The 24818-nt window shown below is 46.7% G+C and overlaps 1 protein-coding gene across 2 annotated transcripts in view; it reads right to left on the bottom strand.

Moving 5' to 3' along the window:
• Nucleotides 1–16950, bottom strand: part of Slc18a2 (solute carrier family 18 member A2) — a 35169-nt gene extending 18219 nt beyond the window's left edge. Inside the window, 10 exon segments of one of the 2 annotated variants that reach the window (NM_013031.3) lie at nucleotides 2522–2617; nucleotides 4396–4456; nucleotides 4528–4571; nucleotides 4660–4749; nucleotides 5454–5546; nucleotides 5822–5905; nucleotides 6178–6236; nucleotides 14702–15047; nucleotides 16433–16565; nucleotides 16863–16950. In NM_013031.3, coding sequence (NP_037163.1) covers nucleotides 2522–2617; nucleotides 4396–4456; nucleotides 4528–4571; nucleotides 4660–4749; nucleotides 5454–5546; nucleotides 5822–5905; nucleotides 6178–6236; nucleotides 14702–15047; nucleotides 16433–16553 — 994 coding nt within the window. In that variant the 5' untranslated portion in view covers nucleotides 16554–16565; nucleotides 16863–16950. 2 annotated transcript variants of the gene reach the window in all.
• Between the last annotated feature and the right edge of the window lie 7868 nt (nucleotides 16951–24818).

The raw sequence follows: 24818 nt of genomic DNA, 5'->3' as shown, positions 1-24818 counted from the left end.
CAGAGACATCCCTAGAGACATGGCCCTGGGTGATGGCTGGCCACGTAGAAAAAAGCCGCCACAACCCTGTCTAAAAATCACAGTGAAATTAATTCCATGCAAACCTAACATTCTAAGGGAAAAAAACATAAATTCATTAAAGGAAAACTGGCTACTTAATTTCTAAATGATCTTGGCAAAGAAGCCACCTCTCTGAGGTAGGCAACAGCATACAAATGGAAGCATGCTAAATCTGACAAGCAGCATTTTAAACGTCCTGAGAGATGAAACATCATCTGTAAAGTAAAAGGACACAGCAAAGTGAGGGCACTATTTGCAAAACTTCCCATATGAGATCAATACTTGATATACAAAGAACACTATCAGTAAGAAAAGTGTAAACAATTCAATACAAAAATTAATAGGGAATATTAGCAGGAATTTCACAGGAGCCAAATGTGGTATACTCCTGTGATCCTGGTACTCAGCAGGAGGCAGGAGGATCAAGAATTTGAAGCCAGCTTGTGTTACCTAGTAAGAACTCTCTCTCCCTCTCCCTCTGTTTCTCCTTCTCCCTCTGTCTCTGTCTCTCTGTCTCTCTGTCTCTGTCTCTCTCTGTTTCTCCCTATCTCTGTCTCTCTCTATCTCTGTCTCTCTCTCTGTCACACACACACACACACACACACACACACACACACACACACACACGCACGCACAAATTAAATCAATGAAAAGAGGCTCCACACCCATTCAGAGCCTGCCCCCCCATGTGGCCCATACATATACAGCCATCCAATTAGACAAGATGGATGAAGCAAAGAAGTGCAGGCCGACAGGAGCCGGATGTAGCTCGCTCCTGAGAGACACAGCCAGAATACAGCAAATACATAGGCAAATGCCAGCAGCAAACCACTGAACTGAGAATAGGACCCCCGTTGAAGGAATCAGAGAAAGAACTGGAAGAGCTTGAAGGGGCTCGAGACCCCATATGAACAACAATGCCAAGCAATCAGAGCTTCCAGGGACTAAGCCATTACCTAAAGACTATACATGGACTGACCCTGGACTCTGACCTCATAGGTAGCAATGAATAGCTTAGTAAGAGCACCAGTGGAAGGGGAAGCCCTGGGTCCTGCTAAGACTGAACCCCAGTGAACTAGATTGTTGGGGAGAGGGCGGCAATGGGGGGAGGATGGGGAGGGGAACACCCATAACGGAGGGGAGGGAGAGGGATTAAGGGGATGTTTGCCCGGAAACCAGGAAAGGGAATAACACTCGAAATGTAAATAAGAAATACTCAAGTTAATAATAATAATAATAATAATAATAATAATAATAATAATAATAAAAGAGGCTCCATGCTTACCTATTTGATTCTGAAAAAAAAAAAACCTACCAGGTATTAAAACAGTAGCTTGGCTTTGGGAATGCACTCTACAGATATCTGTCTAAACATGAGGGGAAGGCATGCACATTTTGTCCAGATCAGTGGCAAAATGAACTATCACATCCTTCAATAGGGACTGCTTGAAAAATACGTATCACTGGGATGGGATCATGGATCAAGCCATAGGGTGCTTGGGGCACAAGCATGAGGGGCTGAATTCAGTAACCACATATGAAGTCGAGCATGGTGGGCTACACCTGTAACCCTAGCACTGGGAGGGCAGAGCCAGCCTAACTGACCCAATGAGCTCTGGGCTTAGTGAGAAGCTTTATCACCATGGCATTGACCTCTTGCCTTCACATGCACACATGTGTTCAAATATCTGCACAGGGAAGAAGGGCAAAGGGAGAGAGTCAAAGAAGATGCCCAGATGATGGGGAGGAGACCTAGAATGTGCCATGTTTAGACTGGAGAGTTAGGACAAATGTCCACAATGAGCAAAAAAAAAAAAAAAAATTCAGTTCAGATGACAGACGACAGACAGGAGCACCACCTGGAGCACCATACATCTCTGCCAGAGACCCAAGGAATATATTCACAATGCTACACAGGAAAATGAGAAACGAGAAAGACAATGGCAACTCAAGGAAAAGAGGTAATCAGTCATCATTCAAAACAGAGTTCAGCTTGAGGGCAATATCTGCAATCACAGAAATATCAATAAATGCCAGCCCAGTGAAGAATGGCAGTGTGATTCTCCTGGTGAATGTGGAAGATACATTCCAAGATCTCAGTGGATGCAGAAGGCTGGAGATAGCACCAAACTCTATACCCTTGTACCAACGATAACATAGTTTATAAAGCAGAGCCTAAGAGGTTAACAGTAACAATGAAATGTAACAATTCTAACAATGCCTTGTAGCAAGATCAATGTATTTCCCCTCCCTCCACAAGATCTAATTTTACTTTCCCCTTTCGCTTGAAGCGACTGTCAGGAATGATTTTAAAAAAAAAGAAAGAAAACCTGGAGCTGAAACTGACTCCAAGTCCACTTCAGGCACGGACTCCATGAAGAGGCAAACAGAAGTGGTCTCTTCATCACCTTGCTGTGGGTGGTTTTGTGGGCAGACACACAGAGGGGACCCCAGTCCTTACCCAGCTGCCACTTTCGGGAACACATGGTCTCCATCATCCAGATGGGCAGGGCGGGCTCCAGCATGGCTATCCCCATGTTTGCAAAGCAGATGGAGCCTGTGTAGAAGGAAGACTGTCAGGGTACTTGGATGGCAAGGAGTGTTACTTTGGCTTTATACAAGATCAGTCTCAAGTCATCCAGTCAGTTACTGGAGGGCGCTATCAATCTCTTTTGGCTTAATCCTATCCACCTTACAAATGAAGAAAAAACCATTCCAGTTCACTAAGGAAGAAGGCTACATGTGGCAGCCAGCAAGCCAGCCAGCAGCCAGCAGCCAGCAGCCAGCAGCCAGCAGCCAGCAGCCAGCAGCCAGCAGCCAGCAGCCATCAGACCACATGCAACTCAGGATACCCTGAAACTCTTATAGGTGGGCTTTATTGTGCAGTGGATGGATATTTTTTTAAGGTTCCTAAGGTGCCATGGTGAACTGTGTACAAACGTGCTAGGGCAGGTGTTTTTCTAGCCATGTGCATTGAGTATCCATACAAGTCTTCATCGTTGATCTGCTAACCAAGCTCTTTGTAAATATAGAGCCATCTGAAAAGTGGATACACAGAACGGCCCTCCATCATTCTAGGAACTTCCTGTGCTAGGCTCTATGGAGCCTGCAATTTTCTAGAACAAATTCAAAGAAAGCTATGATGATGATGACGACAGTGTATGCACTTCATTCCTGGTGACATTTAACGGCAGAACATAGGAACGATTAGACCCTCTTCCCACTCGCCTTACTCCTAACTCCCTCCACCACTACCAGTGACCCAGAAACTGTGGCTGTTCTAATAGCATTGGGTGCCTCTTTGATTTTCTTCACATCAGGAAGGTTCCAAGAAGCAGGAAGGGCCTAAGTTGCACCCATAAGTGCTCAGAGTTCAGGGAGTCACAACTCTAGGACACCACGCTCCTACACTCCTATTTTCCACCTCACCTTGGTTCTAGACTTTTCCTTGCATCTATAGAGTCCAGTGCATAAAGAGGATGGGGCACTAGCTCCCCACACCTTAGCCTGTGTGCTGCCCGGGCTAAATCCCACAGCAGAAGGATTCAACAAGAACAGCCCAGAGCTTTGATTTATTTTATTTTAGATACAGTGTTGTGTAGCCTAGGCTTTTTTTTTCTACATAGTCAAGGATGACCTTATACTGGGATTACAGGTGTGGATCACGAATCTCAGTTTATGTGGTGTTCGGGAACGAACCCAGGTTTTGTGTGGGGTAGGCAAGCTCTATCCACTGAGCTGCATCAGCAGCCGCAAACTTGGAGCATTGAAAAGGGCTGAATATAAATGCACAGAAGACAAGACCCAGTTGCCTCAAATACTTTTACAGCTTTCCCGTAGTCTGGGAGCACTGCTTAGATAAATCTTCCCTTCCAAGGTTGAGCTACACTGTAGGCTTGGCCCCATGACAGGCAGCCAGGACTTTTCCCTGCCTGGCAACACAGCTACTTACTACTCTCAGCCTTGTGTCTAGGCACTGGGAAAAGAGGGCCAGGCCCAACAGAGAAGTGAACTGTGTCCTCTGGGACAGAACCATGGAACCCCAGAGTTTTCTTTTACTCTATCTAGACCCCAGATCCAAAGTCATGACTTCTCACTCTGCAAGTAGAGATGTCTTCTAGGTCTCGTTTCTCAGTTCCTACTCCTACACCCACCTGAGATACCTGATGTGAGGCTATCAAGCCCTTCCAGAAAGTTCAAGGCCAAGCAGTGATGGCCTTTAATGCAAGGTCAAGAAACAAAAGAGAATGGTGCAGGACATCCCAGGTCTCTGACCATGGATTTCCACCCATCCCCTTAGAATTTCCCTTCACTTCCAGGACTCAGGAGCCCCACCTGCAGCGATGAGGATGTATGGATCCTTCAGCAAGGTCGTTAGAGGTGTCCCCTTCTGACTCTGCCAGGTAAAAAATGGGTTAGAAAGAGTTACCTGGACCAATCTTGGACCCTCACCTCCCAGCTGCTTACCTCTGGCTGTACTCGGGACGGCTGGAGCACAAAGAGCTGAATAGCTACAAGGGAGAAACACAGATGATCCTTCTTGGGAGCAGATATGGTCAAGCACATGCCCCTGTGGAGGCCAAGGCCATAGCCACTTACCCCCATCCAAGAGCACCAAGGCAGCTAGCACCAGGAAGGGAGCTGTCTTCCCCACAAACTCATAGAGCACACTCCCGAAGGGGGGTCCCACTGCAGGAAGAGAAAGATCAGCAAGACACCCACATTAGATGGGTGCCTCTCCCCATAGGAGATCAATCACTTGATTCTTAAGTTTTGTTCCCTAAAAGATCTGGGGTACCCACCCTACATTCATCTTAATATCATGCTGAGCTTCTCCTGAGGGATGTTTTCAGCTAAGACATGGGCAGAGCACACAAAAGTATCCTCAAAGACCAAGGGCCTGAAGCCAAACAGCTGCGTTCTGTACAGGAGGGTCTACAGATCCATTTCTTGGCTACCAGCAGACATAGGAACCATTGACTCCAGAACAAAGGAAAATGTGAAAGATGGGACAAGAGACCCAAATCTCCTTCGGGAAAAGTCCCTGTCCCCGGCCTGGGATGTCAACTAGGACAGGTGTCATGGCAGATACAGAAAGCTATACACTTGTCTATTATAACTCAGAATTTTTAGAGGAAGAGGTCTGGCAGATCATTCTACCCATTCCAGTGTTTTACACTGGAGCCTAGGAAGTTTGGAGACTAGATCCTCCCTGCAGGGGACTCTGCCCACCATTTCCCAAAGGCTCCATGGGGACAAAAACCACAGAGAGGAGGGCTGAGTGTGTGTTCACAGGAACGTGGACATGGGCACAGTGTGGCCAGGACTAATGGGCAAGGACCATTGTAACCCAATGCCAGCCAGGTCTCACCTGCACAGTGACTAGTACGTACCTAAGACTCCCATGGCCAGGCCACCCAAAGCAATGCCCATGGCGTTCCCCCTCTCCTCATCATCTGTGTACACGCTGGCCAGCATACCCATCCCTCAACAGAAGAAGATCCAGTTAGTGCCCATGCTCTGGGGAGCCTCAAGAACGCCATCCAAGATATCCTCCCCTATGCCCCAAGCAGGCTAACTATCTTCCCGAGCCAGCCAAACTAACTGAAATATGAAGTAAAGTAGAACCCAACAGGAAGGGTGAGCACAGTCTGCAAAAATCTCCCTCCGTCCCCTACCCCTTCTTTCCATCCCCCCCATCGACCACCAGTCCACACAAGTGCCCAGCTGTGCTCCCACCCACTGATGTCCTCATGCCTACCAGCCACGGATGAGCAGGAGGAGCCAATTCCCTGAAGGGACCTGGCGATCAGCAGGAAGGCATAGCTGCTGGAGAAGGCAAACACTGCCAAGAGAGCAGGCCCAGGCCCTCATATCAAGGCCGTGTCCCTGCCCACAGGACAGGGATGCCCCAGCTGTGTGATTCTGGAACCCTCCCTTAAACCATGAGTGTATCCATACTTAAAGTTATGGGCTGATCCCTGAAGCTCCCCCCACCCTTCCTGTACTATTGCCAGCACAACCCCCTCTTCCCCCAGGTCTAGCCTGACTCCCAGCTCACTGGAGACAGGGCTCCTTCCAAGACCCGCACGCAGAGGGTGAACAGCAGATACTTACTAACTGTTGAGATAAACATGATGCAGAAGCCGGCAAACATGGGAATTGGATAGCCAATTCTGGAAGACAGACACAAAGAGAGTCTGGTGGTGGCCGGCTGTTTTTCTAAGGCTTTATATTGATTTACCAGCCGTTATCCATGTGGGATCAGCTGGATGAGTGTTCTGTCGACCTGCTTGAAAATTCATATACTCAGTGCTTCCTACGTGACCTTTTTGTGTTTGACCATCTTAGAGGATGAATACACTTACGGGCCGCCACTCTGAATGGAAATTTCTTTGGAATAAATGTTAACACAATATTGGCAAGTAACCCCAAACGTAAATCTTAAAAGACAAAGGCCCCATTTCTGCCGATATTGTTATTATCATTATTGTAGTATTTGCTAGAACTTCCCCAAAGGGACAATTGCAGTCAAATAGCTTTGATAAAAGGCCACCAAGTGAGTCACCGAGCAAGAAACACAGCAGCACCATTTCTAAGACAAGTTAGAAATCAAAAGGTTAAAGCGTACCTTCCTGTTGACCATGCTGAAGCCAGCCTAGAAGGTCTTGTGCCTTAGACCAAAAGTCTAAGTCCAAGTGGCTTTGTAGGACCAGTGTCCACTGAGGATTCTGGTACCAGGACATGTTGTATCAGGATGGCATGAGTCTGGTTAGACACCTACCCTTCCCAACCCCCTGAGCCCCAGGCAAGTCTCCTTTGGTCTCCAAAGAGAGACAAAGGCTACACCTTGAGCCTGAATATAGAAAGATATCTATGTGTAAATGTCTACCAGGGAACGTGAAAAATAAAAAAAAGCTTCAAATGCTTCAATTGCTCCCTCACGTGTGTGTGTGTGTGTGTGTGTGTGTGTGTGTGTGTGTGTGTGTGTGGTGTGTGCATGTGTGTGTCCACAGAGGGCCCAGAGGAAGATGTCATGCATCCTGTTCTATCATATTCCCCTGAGACAGAGTCTCTCGCAAAAGTTAATTCTCCACATCTCTGTTAACCTGGTCTTCCAGTGAGCTCCTAGGATCTACCTGCCCTTTTTATGGAGCCCGTGTGTCCCCATAAGCATCCCTGCAACCACTTAAGACATCTGTGGCCTCTGCTGATTGCAGTAGTTGTTCTCGGTAATATCAGGTCAAAACCTGAGAAAACAACAGCCTTTTCTGTGGCCATTAGACCACGAGTGCTATCACACCAGACTACACAGTCTATCCAGCCACCCAGGTCACCTTTCAGGGGATGGGAACCTGTGAGATCCTTCTTCTGGTGACTGCACCCAGGGAACTACAAACCTGGTGGCCTGAAGTTCTTGGTGCATTCAAGTAGCTGATTTATATGTGTACTTCTTAGATAGCCAACACCAGTTCAGAGAAGCTAAGAAACAGGCCTACACTGACATGGTGGGTATACACAGGCAAGATAGGAAGACCGGGGAGATGACACAGACTTGAGAAGGGAAAGAAACCCTTAATTGCAGAGTCCAGTTGCAAGTCCAGTTGAAGTCTCTCACCAGCTGAGAGTCACTTCCACCACAATTGCCCTGAAGGTTGCTCTCATAGAGAAAATGTTCTTTCTATACAAAGGAATCTCAAACAAGAATTCAAAAGCAGCAGTGGTCTTACTTGTTTTCCAGACATAGGCCTGACATTGTCTAGGAACCTCACACACATGAAAGGTGATAAACTTACGTTCCCAGTATAAACATCTCACCTTCTTGTGCAACACTGGTGAGCTCTTACCCTAGCCAGGGTACCTGAAGAACCAACTTATCACCCCCTACTTAGGTGTATCTTATCTTTTCCCTGACCACCTCTCTTTCTATTGAGCTTAAATCTATGTTACGAATTCTTCTTAATAAATCCCAGTTCTGATGTATACCAGCTCATTCTGAAATTCTTTTGTGTGTCCAAGTCAAAAATCCCAACTCTTCCTGAGTAAATGTCTGGGCAGCTCTTGCCCAGGATGCTGGGACAATACAGAGTGATGTTGTCTGCACTCATCCCACTGCTGCTGACAGCCTCACTGCTGTGCACTGGAGTCCGAGGGACAGTGACTCTCAATGGCTGCCTGGATGGCAGGTAGAGGGTCTCATAACAAACCTCACTCAGGGCTGCGTGCCTATACCTTAGTCTTTTCTCCAAGCTTGGAGCTACTGTGTTGTTATGTTTGTTTGCTTGCTTTCAGCAACATTGCAGCTACTGTCCATTTAAAATTCCTCTGGGATTTTAGCTAAGCAGTAGTGGGTGACAGAATGGTCAAGCAGCAAGGAACCACAAAAGCCAGTTGTACACTCCAAAAGCTGTGTACATGCCTGAGCTGGGGTGCTCTCTTTTCTTTGCCCAATACACGTGTGCTCCACACTCTACACTGGCCAGGCTGCTGGCAGAGTGGCCAACTGGTCGCCTTGGCAACATTCTTTACTGGTGCTCAGTCCCAAGTTCAAGAAGATTGAATGATTGAATGAGCACCTCGTGGGCCTCTGCCCTCAGACTTTCTCGGCCTTCTGTCCACACACACGCCCGCCCTCAGGGGAAGAGCTGTTCTGAATTCATAGCACTGAGCAGAGAAGGTGACACAAGATCCTTCCTCCTTCCCCACAACGTCTCTGATATAGATAGGGACTCAAGTGACATTAGTCACAACTGGCTGAGTTGGCTCTCTTGTCTCAACTCAATGCCATCCCAATTAAGGTATCGCTAGCAGGACTAGATCTGATTCAGCAAGCCTAGAGGCCCCCTATCAACCCCTTGTGAGTCACACCGTACCACAGTCATCCTCTACACAGCACCAGGGAACAATTAATCCAATTTGAATGTGACTAAAAACCATATATTGATTCCCTCAGAACTCATTTATATGTGATCCTGGCTGTCAGAGCTGTTGAATAGAGAAACCCCAACGCCCCAGTTTGCTTTCTAGGGGCATGTGACACCATGATGAAAAGCAGAGTGGGGAAGGGAGGGCTCATTTGGCTTACAGGTCTCATTAATCTTCCATCATGGACAGAAGTCAGGGCAGGCACTCAAGCAGGAACAGAGACAGAAACCATGAAGGAACATTGCTCACTGATTTGCTGTCCTTGGCTTGCTCAGCCTGCTTTCATATCCAACCCAGGACCATCATAAGCTGGGTCCTCCCACATTGATCATTTATTAAGAAAATACCCCCACAGAGATGATCACAGACTGCTTTGATGGAGACAATTCTACCTAGGTTCCCCTTTCCAAGGTAACCCCAGTTTGTGTCAAAGTGACAGAAAGTAATGAGCACATCCCTCTGACAATTGATGTGTATTCCGTAATGCTACTCAACTCCTTTTTTTTTTTTTTTTTTTTTTTTACCAGAAAAACTACTCGGTTCGCTGAGATGATAGTGTGGTCCCCTCAGTCACTGTAAATGACATAGAGGAGAGATATAAATAAGAATCCCATAGAGTTCAATCTGTCACCAGCAGCAGCGCAGCCTCCCTTATAACAATCTCTGCACACCCCTAACAGGCGCAACAGGAAATTAATGTCAAGAAACAGGAATATCTCAAATTCACTCTGCTATAAACGGGAAGTTTACTCAGTATTTAGGAAATGAAATGTAATTCTTAAGTCTAGCCCTTGCATCAGCTGGAGTTTGGGCTAGATGTGTGCAAGGACCCATGTGGACACCACACACGCTGCCTGTGCGTGAGTCTCTGTGCTCACGGGAGAATGCTCTAATTCCTGGCTCCTTCTGGTTTCTGTGTGACCCACGCCAGTGATGTCTAGGATGGGAGATCCCTTTCCAAAACAGCTGGTTTCCCTGTCTGCAGATGAGCTGAAAAGGTCAGCGATTTCTACAAAGCCTACTTCAGCCCAAGTGGCTGAAGCTAGTGGCAGAGAGAGAGAGAGAGAGAGAGAGAGAGAGAGAGAGAGAGAGAGAGAGAGAGAGAGAGAGAGAGAGAGAGAGAGAGAAACGAGAAGATTTCAGAAGCCTCTTATGCCCCGTGGCTTCCTGCTTGTCATTCAGGGTTAGCTAAGATCTGGGAGGAAAAGCAACCGCTTTCAAATATACTAGGTAACTATGGAAATCCTAGCTTGATAAAAAGCAGACCACCCAGACAATGACAGGCTGAGAAGGAAGTGAAGGGAGCCCCTCCCAGGCACGGAGTTGCTGCTCCCAGGCCATCTGCTGGCTTGAAACAGTGCTTGGTTCTAAAGATGCAACTACTATTTAAACTGGATGCTGAACATGTGAAGTCAGACCATGTACACTTGGACTGAGGATGAAGCTGAGTGGCCACTTGTGCTTAGCATCTGAACTTAAACATTCTCTCATAAAAGGAGAGGGGAGGAGAGAGAGAGAGAGAGAGAGAGAGAGAGAGAGAGAGAGAGAGAGAGAGAGAGAGAGAGAGAGGCAAACAAAAAACATACCTTTCCTGATTTGTGAGGGAAATGTAATGTTTTCATGCTGTTTGTCATGTGCACACATGCGTAATTACTCAGTGCAAACAATGACAGAACTCACTCAAAGAATCCTGCTGTCTCCTTTGATACACAGCTACTACTGTGGGACGAACAGTTCAACTAGAATTATAAAATAAGTCAGATAAGCCTCCATGAGAGAAATGGACCAAGCCCCTGAGATGCTGGACAATGTTACCGGATATGCAAAAGCACGTACATGTTCCAAAATGAAGCATCCTTCCTTTACTATCCTGTCACAAAGTGGCGGCGAATATACAATAGCCCAAAGTATAAGCAAAAAGAGAAAAAAAAGTGTAGCCAAGGCTTGCCCAAAATGGTTCTTAAAGTGTTCTTAAAGTTCAGTATGAGACAGTAATCCCACAACTTCAAGCAATAGACAAGCAGCCTGTTATCTGGTCTCAGCACATAAAAGCCACTGTGCTTGCTGCATTTTGATCATGAGTACAGAAGTGTGAGTGGACTCTGTGCAACATGGTACCTGGGCTCACAGTGGGTCCCTCTTAAGCTAACACAGGTAGGTATTAAAGAGGAGGGCTCCTACCAGCCAGGCTGGAGAGGGTCCCCACATCTTTAAGAATGTCTAAGCCTGGACCACTGGAAGCTGAAAGGGGGCTATTTTTCAGAGCTGGGGAAGGCCTAGGTGGAAAAGACTCAGGTTGTCTTAGTTTTTAAGTTCTCCACTCACAGATGTAAAAAAAAAAAAAAGAGCCTTTACTGATTAAGAGCAACACTTTTATACCCGTGTTCTGTCTTTTTAGTAGCTAAAACTACACACTGTATCATAGCAAGCAGGAAAGAATTGAAGGGAAGAAAGGGCATCTTAGAAACGAAACCTCTCTGTGCCTGACCAGCACGCTGTTCATGCCATGGTTGTGTGTGAGTGCTGTTCCCTGCTGTGTCATAAGCCCCCTTACCTCTAAAATCCTAGGAGGAGCACAAAGGCTTCCGATAAAGCCTGCAAACTGTTCTAATGGCCTTCTAACCAGGAATCTAGCAGCTGCCATTCAATGCCATTTAGGCGTGGGTGCTTACAACACAAAAGGCCAGTTACTGATGACATTTAGTCAGAAACATGTCTGTCAATATTAAAAATGCAGGTTTAGACACATTTGTTTATAGGGCCCAAAATGTGACTCATTCCTCTTGCTGGTAACTGAAATCTGAACAAATTACATCAAAACTGTTTGCAGCAAGCCTTCCAGGGAGACTGGGAGAGTCACCAAATGAACTTGCCCTTCTTTGTTAGTCAGAACCATGGAGGAGAGCAGAACCTGTGAGGGTGACCTGAGGAGCAGCAAGTCTCTAAATCTGCACCTCCTGGGCTTAGACAGCACTCAAAAAATGTACAAACCGCAATCATTTCGAAGGGAGAACAGAGTTCACCTGACTGCCCCGAGTCAATATTAAAAATGTTTGCATTTCCATGTTCCCCAGGCAACACCAGAAACAAAAACAAATAAATAAATAATCGCTCTTTAAATGTAATGCATAGCTAGGGCAAACGGGGGTTTTGTTCTAGTTAATTTCCAAACTGGACCTCTCACCCTAAGATAATAGGCTACAGTTCACAATCTCCAAAGCAAAATTAGGATTTTTTTTTTTTTTTTGGTGGGAGGGAGAGTCACAAGCCTAAAAAGCCTCAGCTGTACAGCCCTAGGGAATATTTAAGAGGGAAAGGTCTCGCTGATTAACAAGCTGCTTCTTAGAGATGCAAGTAAAACATTAAAAACAAGATTGGAATTTTGAAAGAGCGGCTTGTCTGTGGCTCCCATTTGGAAGGTTGGAATAGTCACCTCATTTCAGCAAGTTGGCTAAGTATTACCCAGTGACTAGTCACATTCGCGCCCAAGTGATTGGCAAGGCATTATTACGATAATGTCCTCAATTTTCCCATATAGCATTCGAGCTGTTTTCTCTGTCAGAGCACAAAACCCCAAGCCGTTTTTCCGTAATTATACCAGATGCATTTAAAGAAGTGCTCTCGTTCTTGAAAAAGGAAAAGAAACAAGCCTCTGACTCCTGAGCTCTGTTTGGTTTTGTGCTGGAGAACAGAGGAGCAGCAGAATGTCACCTCCATAATGGGGCTTCTCTGTGGGTGCACAATCAGCCATGCCTGGTTCATTTGCTTACCACGCTTTGTATGGAAGCCATGCAATATTGCTCAGAAGACAGAAGGACTGTCTGAAGCCTGTTGTTAACACAGGCTCAGTGGAAGTACCCAGTCCACAGGGAGTGAGCACCCTGTGCCTTCCTGTGAGTAGACCAGCACCCGCCTACATGCCCAAGAGCAGCTGGTGTTTGGGGGGGGTCACTAGACTTCCTATACCCTCCCTGATTGTTCTGAGGTCACCCTAGGGCTCCTTAGTGCACGATCTCTGAACCCTGGAAAAGCACAGGGCTCTTCTGTCTCTGTGCCTTGCTTAGCGTCATGCTACAGTTCATATCTTAGATATTTTGTAACATTTCAGCAAGTGGCCCACACTTTCCACTTACAAAGTATCCCACAAACTATCTAGCCACACCTGCTCCATACCGCTGGGCTTTCAGACTCTTCATTGTGGCTCTGGGATCTGAAATAACTCACTGGCCCCACAGTGAAACCCAGTTGTCTCTGGCCTAGCCTTGGGACCTCATAGCTTCACCTTGGGACCCCTTCCGACCATATCCCTGGCCCTGCTCTTAGCATCACCTCATTTTCCAAGCTCTTCTCCTTGCCTTTCCTGGTTTGTGTTACAGCTATGGGTCTGAAATGATGGCCACTCCCCTGTCTACCATTTTAAAAAAGAGACGATCTTGCTTATGTAGCTTAGCCTGGACTACTATTTCCTGTGTATCCTTGACTTGTCTTCATCTCCTCCTGGATCAGTCTTCTAAATGGTGGAATTACGACCTAACTCTACTAGCTCGCACTCCTCACAGCTGACATCTTCAGGAATTGCCCATAAACCCAGTACCCTGGGCCTGGAGTCTTCAAGCACAAGACAGACCCAGGCCACCTTTGCTGGAGATCACCTGCTGGACAGCAGCCAGCAATAGAGACAACGATGCCAAGCAATTCACAGCCTCTAGCTTAACTCAAACTAAGGTCAGCCTCTTGAGCTCTCAGACAACAGTCTCCATTCTCTTCCCTTGGAGCATGTGGGAAAAAAATGGAGTGACCAAGAGTGGGGAGAGGTCCTAGCCCTGAATCTCCACATCAGCTCAGAGTTGAATCCACTCGGCAGTGATCTCTCCCACACTCTGTCCATACTTGGGACCTTCATCATGCTAGTCCTAAACAAAGTATCTTCCCTTTTACTTACTTTTTCTTGTCTGATGTGTGTTTGTTTATGCTTTTTTGTTTTGAGATGGGGGTCACATTGTAGCCCACGCTATGTAGCAAAGATGACCTGGAATTTATTATCTTCCTGCCTCTCTCTCCTGAGTGCTGAGATTATAATCGTAGTGCCCAGTTTCTGTGGCATTGAATACTGAACCCAGGGCATCTTCATATATGCCAAGCGAGCACACACATACACACACACACACACACACACACACACGTATATACACCCACACATATACACATACATACACACATACACACATATACACACACATACACACATACACACATGCACTCACAAACACATACACATATACACACACACATATACACACATATATAAAGAAACACACACACACACACACACACACACACACACACAGCCCCAGCCCTAACCTTAATTTTCTCTAAGCAATAGCTAAGGTAGAAAGCTACCCGATCTTGATGGCTGGGATCACTGAAGAGCTTCTGTTACCCAAGAGTGACCATTTCAAATACGTATAAGCCATACATTTAGAAGAACCTATGCTTTCTTCCTTCTCCTGTCATGTTTCCTATCTTAGACTGTTAGAACAATAGAGGGAAAGACAGATGGATTAAATGTGCAAATCTGTTACTGAGGATGAAGATATCAGGCTCAGGTGACTGGTTTCCCTGGCCAACTGCCCACCAATTCTCCACACTAAGACAGATGAGCAGACATCAGCATATGGGGGTGTGAACTCTCCATCTGAGGAGGCACATAGCCTACCTGTTGGTCAGAAGTCCTATGAATGGGTTAGTGAGGAGCTGGACAGTGGCTTTGGAGGCAAACAGCAGCCCAACTTGCACATTCTCATTCAGAAGGTCTCTGTCTTCACTGGGACAGTCCGAAGGGACAGTGGTGTTAGCCACAGTGTGCTGTGTGCTGGTAGCCTTGTGTGACTGCCCTCCTGGAAGAGTCCCAGTGGCATTCCCGGTGATCAACACAGTAGAGTTGTTATAGTAAGAGAAGATGCTTTCGGAGGTGGAGACCACGAGCTCTGGTCTGGTGGTCTGGATTTCCGTAGAGTTTTTCTCATGCTTAATGCTGTACAGATAGCTGGGGATGATGGGAACTGGGGACAAGGGCAGGGAGAGAAGAGGAATGCCATCAAAAGTAAGGTTATGTGAAAAACCAAATGAGACCCAGAAGCTGAAACATGCTGCAACAGTTTCACACTGCTGTGTGTGTGAGAGGGGGAGGGTTGGGGGGGGGAGTGAGGGAGGGAGAGAGAGAGGGGTGGGGGGAGGAGGCCAAGGTCCTGCCTACCATGCCCATGGAGTAGCAGCTGTGCCCATGTGACTGGCCACAGAGATGTCTGTCATTTATATGGTTTCTCATTAGAGCATTCTCTCAGAGGAATACTATACAAGTCAAAACACTGCCTGAAGTAAGTCAGTGCTGACCCAGGGTCGGAGAGGCTCAACTGCCTTCTAAATGGATAAAAGCAAGGAAACTGACATCTAAGTTCCACTATGCTCTTTGGGGGGAAAAACAGAAAAAATCCAACCCTCGCAGCCTGTGACAAACTGGACATTCTCAACAGAGCAACTCTATGTGAATGTGTCCTGCAGATTTCATGGGATCCCGTAGACTTCTATCACAGCAAAGTGGCAATATTATAGACGATTGGGCACACGAGAAACAGGAAGGCCAACTGGGGCCCCCAGCTGCCCGTGAGCCCCACAGCTGATTCTCCAGTGCTCAAAACAACAGTAAGAGGCTCTCAGACGCTGCAAGTGAGGAGGAGGAAGTGACTCACCACTTTGGGGGTCTGAGGAAAACCAGTATCTGTGTGTGTGTGTGTGTGTGTGTGTGTGTGTGTGTGTGTGTGTGTGGTTGTTCATGGAAAACTGGTTTCCAAAAAGAGCACATGAAATACCTTTCAGTTTGTGGGACTAAGGGGCCTGTTTTGAGCCATTTGGTCTAACTTTTTTTTGGGAGATTTAAAGTCCTAAAGGACAGCAGCAACTCAGCACACTGGTCCATTCTGACAGAAATCTTTTTCATCTCAGTGAAAGTGGATAAAGGGGAGCAGGCAATTATCGGGAGGAAACACGACTTCTGGGGCTTATCGGATGTCATGGGGTTTGACCTGACCTCCAGGAAAACGAACCCACAAGTTGCAGCTCCCAGGAGTAGGGGCAAGGCAGGCTTGTGTTCAAAGATGGGTTTTTGTTTTGTTCTCTGTACAGCGCGGTTCTTCAACTTTTTGGGCGGACAGAGCTGTTCAGATAAAGTAGGGTAAGTGGGGTGCGGAGGACAGGTTTTATGTGGTCCTGATGGTGGGCAGGAGATACTGGCACCTGGACTCTAGATGAGCACAAGGTGTTGGGCGGGGACCCAATGCCAGGGACGGGCTCCTGAGGACCTGTGGCTGGTGCTAAGGATGAGGTGCTAGTGACCCAGTGACCAGACGGTGATCGGATGGGAAGGCTGGCACTCCCGAGCCATACGTACCCACGACGGTGAGCAGCATGTTGTCCAGCAGCAGCGCAAGGAACACGATGAACAGGATCAGTTTGCGCGAGTGGCGGCTGTCCCGCAGCCATCGCAGCAGCACCAGATCGCTCAGGGCCATGGCTCTGCTGCACTGAGGGAGCGGGTGCGGTCAGTGGCTGGGACGGCCAGGAGTCCCGCGCCACCCGGAGCACAAGGAGTCTTGTCCACCAGAGGTGGCCCGGGACGACAGAGAGTGTCACGCTCCCCTCAGGCGCCGGAATAGCGTTCCAGCGTCCCCACAAGCGCGCCTCCATTGCCGTCGGGGACCAAACCTGGGACCCGAGGACATTGCCCCTCCCAGCCGCGCCCTGAATCCCGGGATCCCCGAAGCCCGCCCGCTGCCTTAGAGGATCCCCAAGGGGTCTCTGTCCTCCCAAACCTCGCGTACCTCTGGCTCGCCTGTGACTGCGCGGTTATAGCGCCACACAGCCTGGGTCTCTGTCCGTGCGTCCCCGCTGCTCCAGGTCGCCTTCTCCGCCCCAGCGCCCCAGAGCCCTGCTCAGTTTACCCAGTCCGGCTCTGACGTCACGGATAGCACTGAGAGGGGGCGGAGGGGAGAGCTGGGACACTGGCCTCCGCCCACCCAGAGCCGCCTCTGGTCCCCAGCCTGGGCTGCCGTCACGCGCCCACCCAATTGGACTCTGGGGATGTCTGCAGGGGAGGAGGGCGAAGGGGAGTTGAGAAGGAAGCCGCAGGGGCTCTAGAACACAGCCGCAGGAGCCCAGTGCAAGGAGTCAAAGGTCCTGACAAGAATCAAGGCCAAGGGTGTGCAGGCACTCCGGCTTTCTTCTATGCTCAGGCGTGGCCAGAGTGTTAAGAAGAAATTGTGTGGGTCTCTGAGCTGTCATGTTCATAAAGTGGCCCAAGAAGACATGAATGGAGGCTGCGGGAGTGTGCCCCAGGAAAACCAGGGCAGACAGTCGCATCTCACCACGATCCCCTTTCCCACTCTATAGACTGATCCAGGGTCAGAATGCACCTAGGAGGCTGGACACCTTCGGGTGAGAAGGAAACAAACAACGGGAGAGAAGGACAAAGATGAAACAGGGGAGTGAAGACTCTCAGAGTTGAGAGCAGCCTGCTTGGGACTGACTGCAGGCTCTGAGAGCACCTGTGGGTAGGCAGGAGAGCCTGGAACTAGGCGAGTGTGTGGCAAAGTGTCCATGATGCCTTGTTAAAGGAGCTTTCTGCTCTCCGTGCTATGTCTGGGGAGTGAACGAGCTAGTTAAGTGTGGCAGTGCACCTGAGCAGCCCACCTTCTGCAACCGATCTTCTCTGCATAATATCGTCCGTTAGGAATGTTCCTGTGGGGGTTGGGGATTTAGCTCAGTGGTAGAGCGCTTGCCTAGCAAGCGCAAGGCCCTGGGTTCGGTCCCCAGCTCCGAAAAAAAAGAAAAAGAAAAAGAAAAAAAAGGAATGTTCCTGTGATAGACAGTAGAGAAACACACACACACACACACACACACACACACACACACACACACACACACCCCACACACACACACACACACACACACACACACACCACACACCACCACCACCACCACCCCACACACACACAAAAGGAGGGGGAGTGCTTTCTGAGGCCCTTCTGTGGGGTCAGAGGGGTCAGAGCTGTTCTTAGCCAGAAGGTTCTTAGCCACTTAACATCCCTGTGACTGTCACAGGCTCTCAGCAGAGGGGTCTGGCCTTGTTTTATTAATGCTTGCCTGGTGTCAGCAGGAGCCTGCTAGGAGCAGCCTTGCGGTGTGCGCTCCTCCCTGATTCTCCAATTCTCTTCTCTTTAGAGAGAGACACCCGCCCCCCTGCGCTTCCCACCATCCCCCCCACCCCCGTGATAAAAGATGTGTAGATGGGAAAAGTAGGTCAGTGACACGGGTCTCTGATATCTCAGAATGTGTGTAACTTAAATATTAAACAGGGAGGGAGATGGAGACCCACTCGGGAGGAGAAACACATGGCAGAAAACTAAGGTGGCTGTGGAGAGGTGGAATTTATGGGCTGCTGCCCTAGCTCATTGGCTTTGGAGCTTCAGAACCCAAAGGCTCTGGCTTGAGCCACAGAATCAGTGATTTATGGCACGTAAGAAACCTCACCAGATGCTGGGACCCCAGTCTGGTATTTGATTACTGAGCTCTGGAGGGTTAAACAGGCTTTCCTCACTTTGTTTCTCCTGGCTCTGAAATGTGTATATCCGTTGAACAGCCTGCTGGGTAGCAGTGAGAATTAGTCTGAATAGCCCTCAGCACAGTGTGTGGAACACACAGAGAGAGCCCAAGCATCCATTCAGCTGGTTGAGTGCTACCAACTCCAGCCAGCAGCATGGTGGGTGTTCGTGAAACATTAATGACCAGAGGAGACCACATCTTCCCACTCAAGTATTTATAACTAGTAGCCACTTCATAATGGAGGAGGAGGCACGAGAAACAACACAAAACTCCAGCCCAGTGAACTGGAGAGATGTGGCTCCAAGGAGCACACCAGACCCACAGAGCTCCACTTACATAGGGGTTTCAAACTTTTCTGGTATCCCCCAAAATCTGTGTTTAAATATTTAAAATGCTTTTTTCTGTGTATGAGTGTTTTGTCTACATATGTGTACCACACACCTGTGGTACCTTAGGTGACCAGAAGAGAGCATCTGATCTCCTGGAAAGTAAGCCACCATGGAGGTGCTGGGTGCTCTTAGCTGTTGAGCTCTACCCAACGAAACCCCAAGAAAATTCTTTTTAAAAAAAAGTTGTCTTGGGGTTGGGGATTTAGCTCAGTGGTAGAGCGCTTGCCTAGGAAGCGCAAGGCCCTGGGTTCGGTCCCCAGCTCCGAAAAAAAGAACCAAAAAAAAAAAAAAAAGTTGTCTTAATCAGTTTTAAATCAGTATCTGAAATAGTTTCCGCAATCACAAATAAAAATATTTCAGGATATATTATAAATACTAGTATGCATATATAAAACTATCAAACTGATTTTTTAAATGTATCCAGTAGGATATAAATATTATGAAAATGCAAAACCACTCAATAGGTTTTTAAAAAGCAAACATGTTTCCCTTTAGCAGTTAAAAAATGTACATTGTGTCCTGTGCTGGTTACTTTTGTAAGCTTGAGACAATGTAAAATCACTCCAGAAGGAAATCACAATAAAAACAAATCTCAACTAGGTTAGCCTTGTTGGTATGTGTGTAAGGATTGTTTTGATTGTGTTAACTGAGGTGAGAAGATTTACCTAATGTGGGTGGCACCATTCCCTATATTGGGGATGCTGGTTTCGTTGCTCTTTGCTTTTAACTGAGGATGTCATGTAACAGTTGATTTAAATCCCTCTGCCTTAACTTCCCCACAGTGTGAACTATAAGCCTTAAGTTGCCTTTATTAGAGTGCTTTGTTACAGCAACAAGGAAAACTAAGGTTAGCATTTGTTTTACAACTTCAAAGCATTCTTGCTTAGCTCCCAACAAAATTATATCTTACTTTGATGTTTCTGAAATTTAATTCCTTTGTTCACCTCCACATCTATTATGTGAACTGAAATATATGAATAATACATTAACTTTAATTTTTTTTCTTATGGCCATAAGGGTCTAAACATATCAGTTCCCTTTAGGATGGCATGATTATAATCATTAGTGGTTACTGATTACCAAGGACATCGTGAATATAATATGAATTTAACAAATAATGAGTAAACATAGAAAGAGAAACTGAACTACAGGTATACTACTCTAGGCATGTGTGGTACCGCACCGCTGAACTCCCAGGACTTGGGATACCGAAGCAAAAGGATCAAGAGTTCAATGACAAACCTTGCTAATTTGTGAGATTATACCTCAAAAAACAAAACAAAACCATGACAATAATAAATAAATAATGTGTACTGTCTTGATTAATGAGACACCAATATTGTCCTTTTTATTTAATGTCCATAGTTCTTTTCTGACTTAGAGAACTTTGATAGTAAGATCGTCAGAGTTAGATCAGGTGAGGGGTAAGCCTTTATTTCATCCAGGAGAGACAGTGGATGGCTGAGAGGAAAGATGACAAAGGAGCACCCTGTGTCCTCAACTGAGTAAAGCTGGTCTCAGACAAATTTCAAAACAGAGGACACACAGAGATGTAAGGTGATGTGTAGACTCTTCATGTATCAGAGACCAGGCACTGGAAGCTGAGGAGCTGGAAAAGCCCTTATTTGTCTCATCCATCAAGTCTCCATAGCCTCCTCCTATGCTATTCAGGGTCTGCTTTCCCTTCCTGTGGTGAATCCTCATTGTCAATTACTTAGGTGTATCCATGCCACACCTTGGTGTGTAAGTGAAGTTTCCAGGGAGGTTTTTAAGTAAGAAGAAATGATCCAGTCTCAGTGTGGGTGATACTAACCCATGGTTTGGAACCATAAACTAAATTTATAAAGATAAAGTGAATGGAGCATCAGCATTCCTCTGAATCTATTCCCCATCTGTGGATATACTGTGATCAAGACTAACTGCTTTTTGTTCCTGCCACCACATCTTTCCCATCATGATGGTCTGAACATACAGACTGTGAGCCCAGACAACCCTTCCTTCCTGAAGTCACTTTTGTCAGGTGTTTTGTCCTGATAGCTAATTGCTATCAGGAAATTGGTATCAGAAGTGGGGTTATTTCCATTATAAACCAGGATGATGTGGTTCTTAAGCTTTTGGAACCCTTTGCAGGAAGAATGAAAAAGAGTTTGGAATTTCAGACCAGTAAAGTCCTAGAATCCTGTAAGCAGAACTTAAGGGTCCATTCTGGTGGGAATCCCAGAAGAGCAGAATACTGAAAGAAATGTAGACAAGTAACAGGATAACTAGGGAGCTTTTTGAAAGAACAATTATTCTACTAGACAAGAGACTAGGGAACATTCATATTATATTCTGGCAAAGAATCTAGGTATGTTTTTCCCATGTACTAAGGAATTGACTGAGGCTAAATTCTATCACAATGGTCTAATTATTTACAGTTACTACTTCTTACTTTTATCTGGGTTTCAGTGGGAGAGGAGGGCAAGTGGAACAGAAAGACCTGGAAATGTGAAGCTTAGCAAGGAAAGGAGTGTGACTGAATTTGAAGTCACTAATGATAAAGGCTCAGAGAAATAGCTATAAGTTAGAGATTGACCCAGAGCTCTTCAGTGGGATAACAGGAGAGGTACCTTGAAAGAAGAAACACCCCCCCATTAAGCTTCAACATGTAAGCAAGGAAATTAATTTCAAAGGAGAGAGCCTAAGCCAAGACCAAAGAGACTCCAGTTCCAAAGTGACCACTAAGGCAAGTGCTTTCCCATCTTTAGCTACTGCAAGCCTTCTTCAGGCACACAGAGTCTACTACAGCTGTGATAGAAAGGCCAAGTAGCATTCTGAACCAGCAGCATAATCTAACAGTGTCATCACAAGGTAGCATTGTTTTCAGGCACACAAAATGAAGGAATGAAAGAATCCTGGAAGTTTAAAGGAAGTTTCTAGAAAGTCCCTGAAGGAAGGCAATGGTAGACTGCAAGGAGGCCTTGAAAGGACACTGAGTCTAAGTCGTGATGGGGATTGCAGGATGTTGAAGGTGCCAAGACATTGTCCACCAAGAAAAGCTGCAGACATGGAGTTGAGCTGGCTGAAAACAGAGGTCCCATGTGCTGCAGGAGGCAGAGATAGAAGGGAGGGATTACCCAAGGCCATTGGAGCCCAGATGATGCCAACAAGTACACCAGATATTGTTCATGGAACCGTGACATTTAGTGTTTGCCTTAGAGACAACCAGACCATTTTGGCCCACAGTTCATAAGGATACAGTTCACCATGGTGGGAAAGACATGGTGACAGCAGCAGCAGACAGCTTGTCCTGCTTTGGGCCAATCTTTCCTTTCCATGTCCCATTCATCTCTTGTGGAATGGGAATGCTTCTTCTGTTCCATTGTAGTCTGGAAGTATGTGACTTGTTTTATGATGTCTTTTTGAGGCAGTCAGGGTCTCACTCTAGCTGGCCTAGAATTCATTGTGTAGACAAAGCTGGCCTTGAGATCTGTCTGCCTATGCCTCCCAAGTGCTGGGATTAAAGGCATGTACCACTATGCCCAGTTTTTTGTTTTTGTTTTTATATTGCATGTAGTTGTTTAGTCAGTCAGCCAGTCAGTCAGTCAGTCAGCCAGTCAGTCAGTCAGTCAGTCAGTCAGTGTATATATAGAGGTATACATGCAGCCACAGTGTACATGTGAAAGACAGAGGCCAATTTGCAGAATTCCATTTTCTCCTTCTGCCTTGTGGGTTCTGGCGATTCTCTCATTGGGCTTGGCAGCAAGTGTGTTCACCCACTAAGTCGTCTCATCTTGTTTTGAAATTTTGTAGGGACCCCAATATTTGACTTGAGTTCTGAAAGAGATTTGAAGTTTGGGCTTTTGAACAATGTTTGAACTGCTAAGACTTTTGTATTAGTTAGGGTTCCCATTGCTGTAAAGAGACACCATGGCCAAAGTAACTCTTATAAAGGACAACATTGAATTGAGACTGACTGACAGGTTCAGAGGTTCAGTCCATCAAGGCATGAACATAGTAATGTCCAGGAAGACATAGTGTAGAAGGAGCTGAGTGTTCTGCATCTTCATCTGAAGGCTGCTAGGAGAAGACTTGCTTCCAGGGAGCTAGGAGGAGGGTCTCAAAGCCTACGCCCACTGTGACACACTTCCTCCAACAAGACTACACCTACTACAACAAAGCCATACCTACTCCAATAAGGCAGTGCCTTCTAATAGTATACTCCCTGGGCCAAGCATATTCAAACCACCACAATTCAGAGAACTTTTTCAGAAGAACCAAATGCATTTTTTTTATTAAAAGATGCATATGAGCCTCAGAAGACAAGAAATAGGGCGTCGTGATTTTAAAAGCTATGTATCTGGTAGCAAGTTAGCAAGAAGTCGAGCTGTGATGGCAAAGCTTCATTGTGAACCTTGATGGATTTAGGTCACTGGGAAGCACACCTCTGGGAGTGCCCGGGAGGGCATCTAGAGACATTTCATTCCCAGAAAGCTTACCCTGAGCTTGGATGGTACTGTCAAAAGCAGTGACTTCCTGAATAAATAGAAGGCAAATGTCAATGGTCATCTCATGTCTTCCGGTGTACGGATGAATAGATACTTCAAGTTCCTGTCACCTCACCTTCCCTATCATGGTGGACTTTGTTCCTCTGGACAGAGATCCAGAATAAACCTTTCCATTCTGTATTAGTCAGGGATCTCTAGAGTCACAGAACGTATGGATAGTCTCTATATAGTAAGGGGATTTGTTATGATGACTTAGAGTCTGTAGTGCAACCCCCAACCACAGTCAGCTGTGAATGGGAAGTCCAAGGATCTAGTAGTTACTCAGTCCCACAAGGCTAGTAGATGGCAACAGATTTGCTGGCCAGTAAATGCAAGCAGGCGAAGAAGAGCAAATCTTCCTTCTTATGTAGGTCTCCAACAGAAGGTGTGGCTCAGATTAAAGGTGTGAACCACCACGCCTGGATCTGGGACTTGTTATGTCCCAGGCTGACTTAGAACTCAGAAATCTCCTTGCCCTAGTCTCCTGGGATTCATTCATAGCCAGTATGCCTTAGAAACTTGGATCTCCCAGCCTCAAGATCTGGATCACAGGTGAGCCTTCCAATTCTGGATTGTAGTTCATTCCAGATACAGTCAAATTGACAACCAGGAGCATCCTTAAATTCCTGTGTCAGACATTTTATGAAACAATAGGAAGCAGGACTATCATACTTCCGAGCCTCCCTGGTTCTTCTGTTTCTCTGCCTCGGGACTTTGCACATCCTTTCCCTCTTTCTAGGAAGTTCTTCCTCCTTTCCTTGTTGCCTTCCAACTCTCTGTTACCAGGCTTAATGCCACTTCTCTGGAAAGCTATGCATTCACAGACAGTCCTCCAGAAAAGACCCCTCTGCAAGAAACCCTTACAATACTGCTCCTTCCTCTCATGATGAACTCTCTCTCTCTCTCTCTCTCTCTCTCCCTCCCTCCCTCCCTCCCTCCCTCCTTTCCTCCCTCCCTCCTTTCCTCCCTCCCTCCTTTCCTCCCTCTCTCCATTCCTCCCTCCCTCCTTTCCCCTCCATCTGTCTTCTCAGGTGTCATGTCAGGGGACACTTTGCCTTTTCACCTCCGATGTTCCAGAGCATGGTCCTTGCTTTAAAGTGCCCACGAAGAGGCCTGCTCAGTACCCTCCTTCCGCCCCAACCTCTCACTCTCATTCTCTTATCAGGTGTTAGAGACTAAGAGGGCACAGAAGTCCCACCAGCATTGACTTCTCTGTTAAAATCTCTATATAGTGCCAACTGGGACAGCGTGTTTATTTATT

Source organism: Rattus norvegicus, chromosome 1 (genome assembly GCF_021556685.1).
Source record: "Rattus norvegicus strain SHRSP/BbbUtx chromosome 1, alternate assembly SHRSP_T2T, whole genome shotgun sequence".
NCBI lineage: Eukaryota > Metazoa > Chordata > Mammalia > Rodentia > Muridae > Rattus > Rattus norvegicus.
The sequence above is the reverse complement of the archived record's forward strand: the minus strand, read 5'-3'. Positions and strand labels throughout refer to the sequence as shown.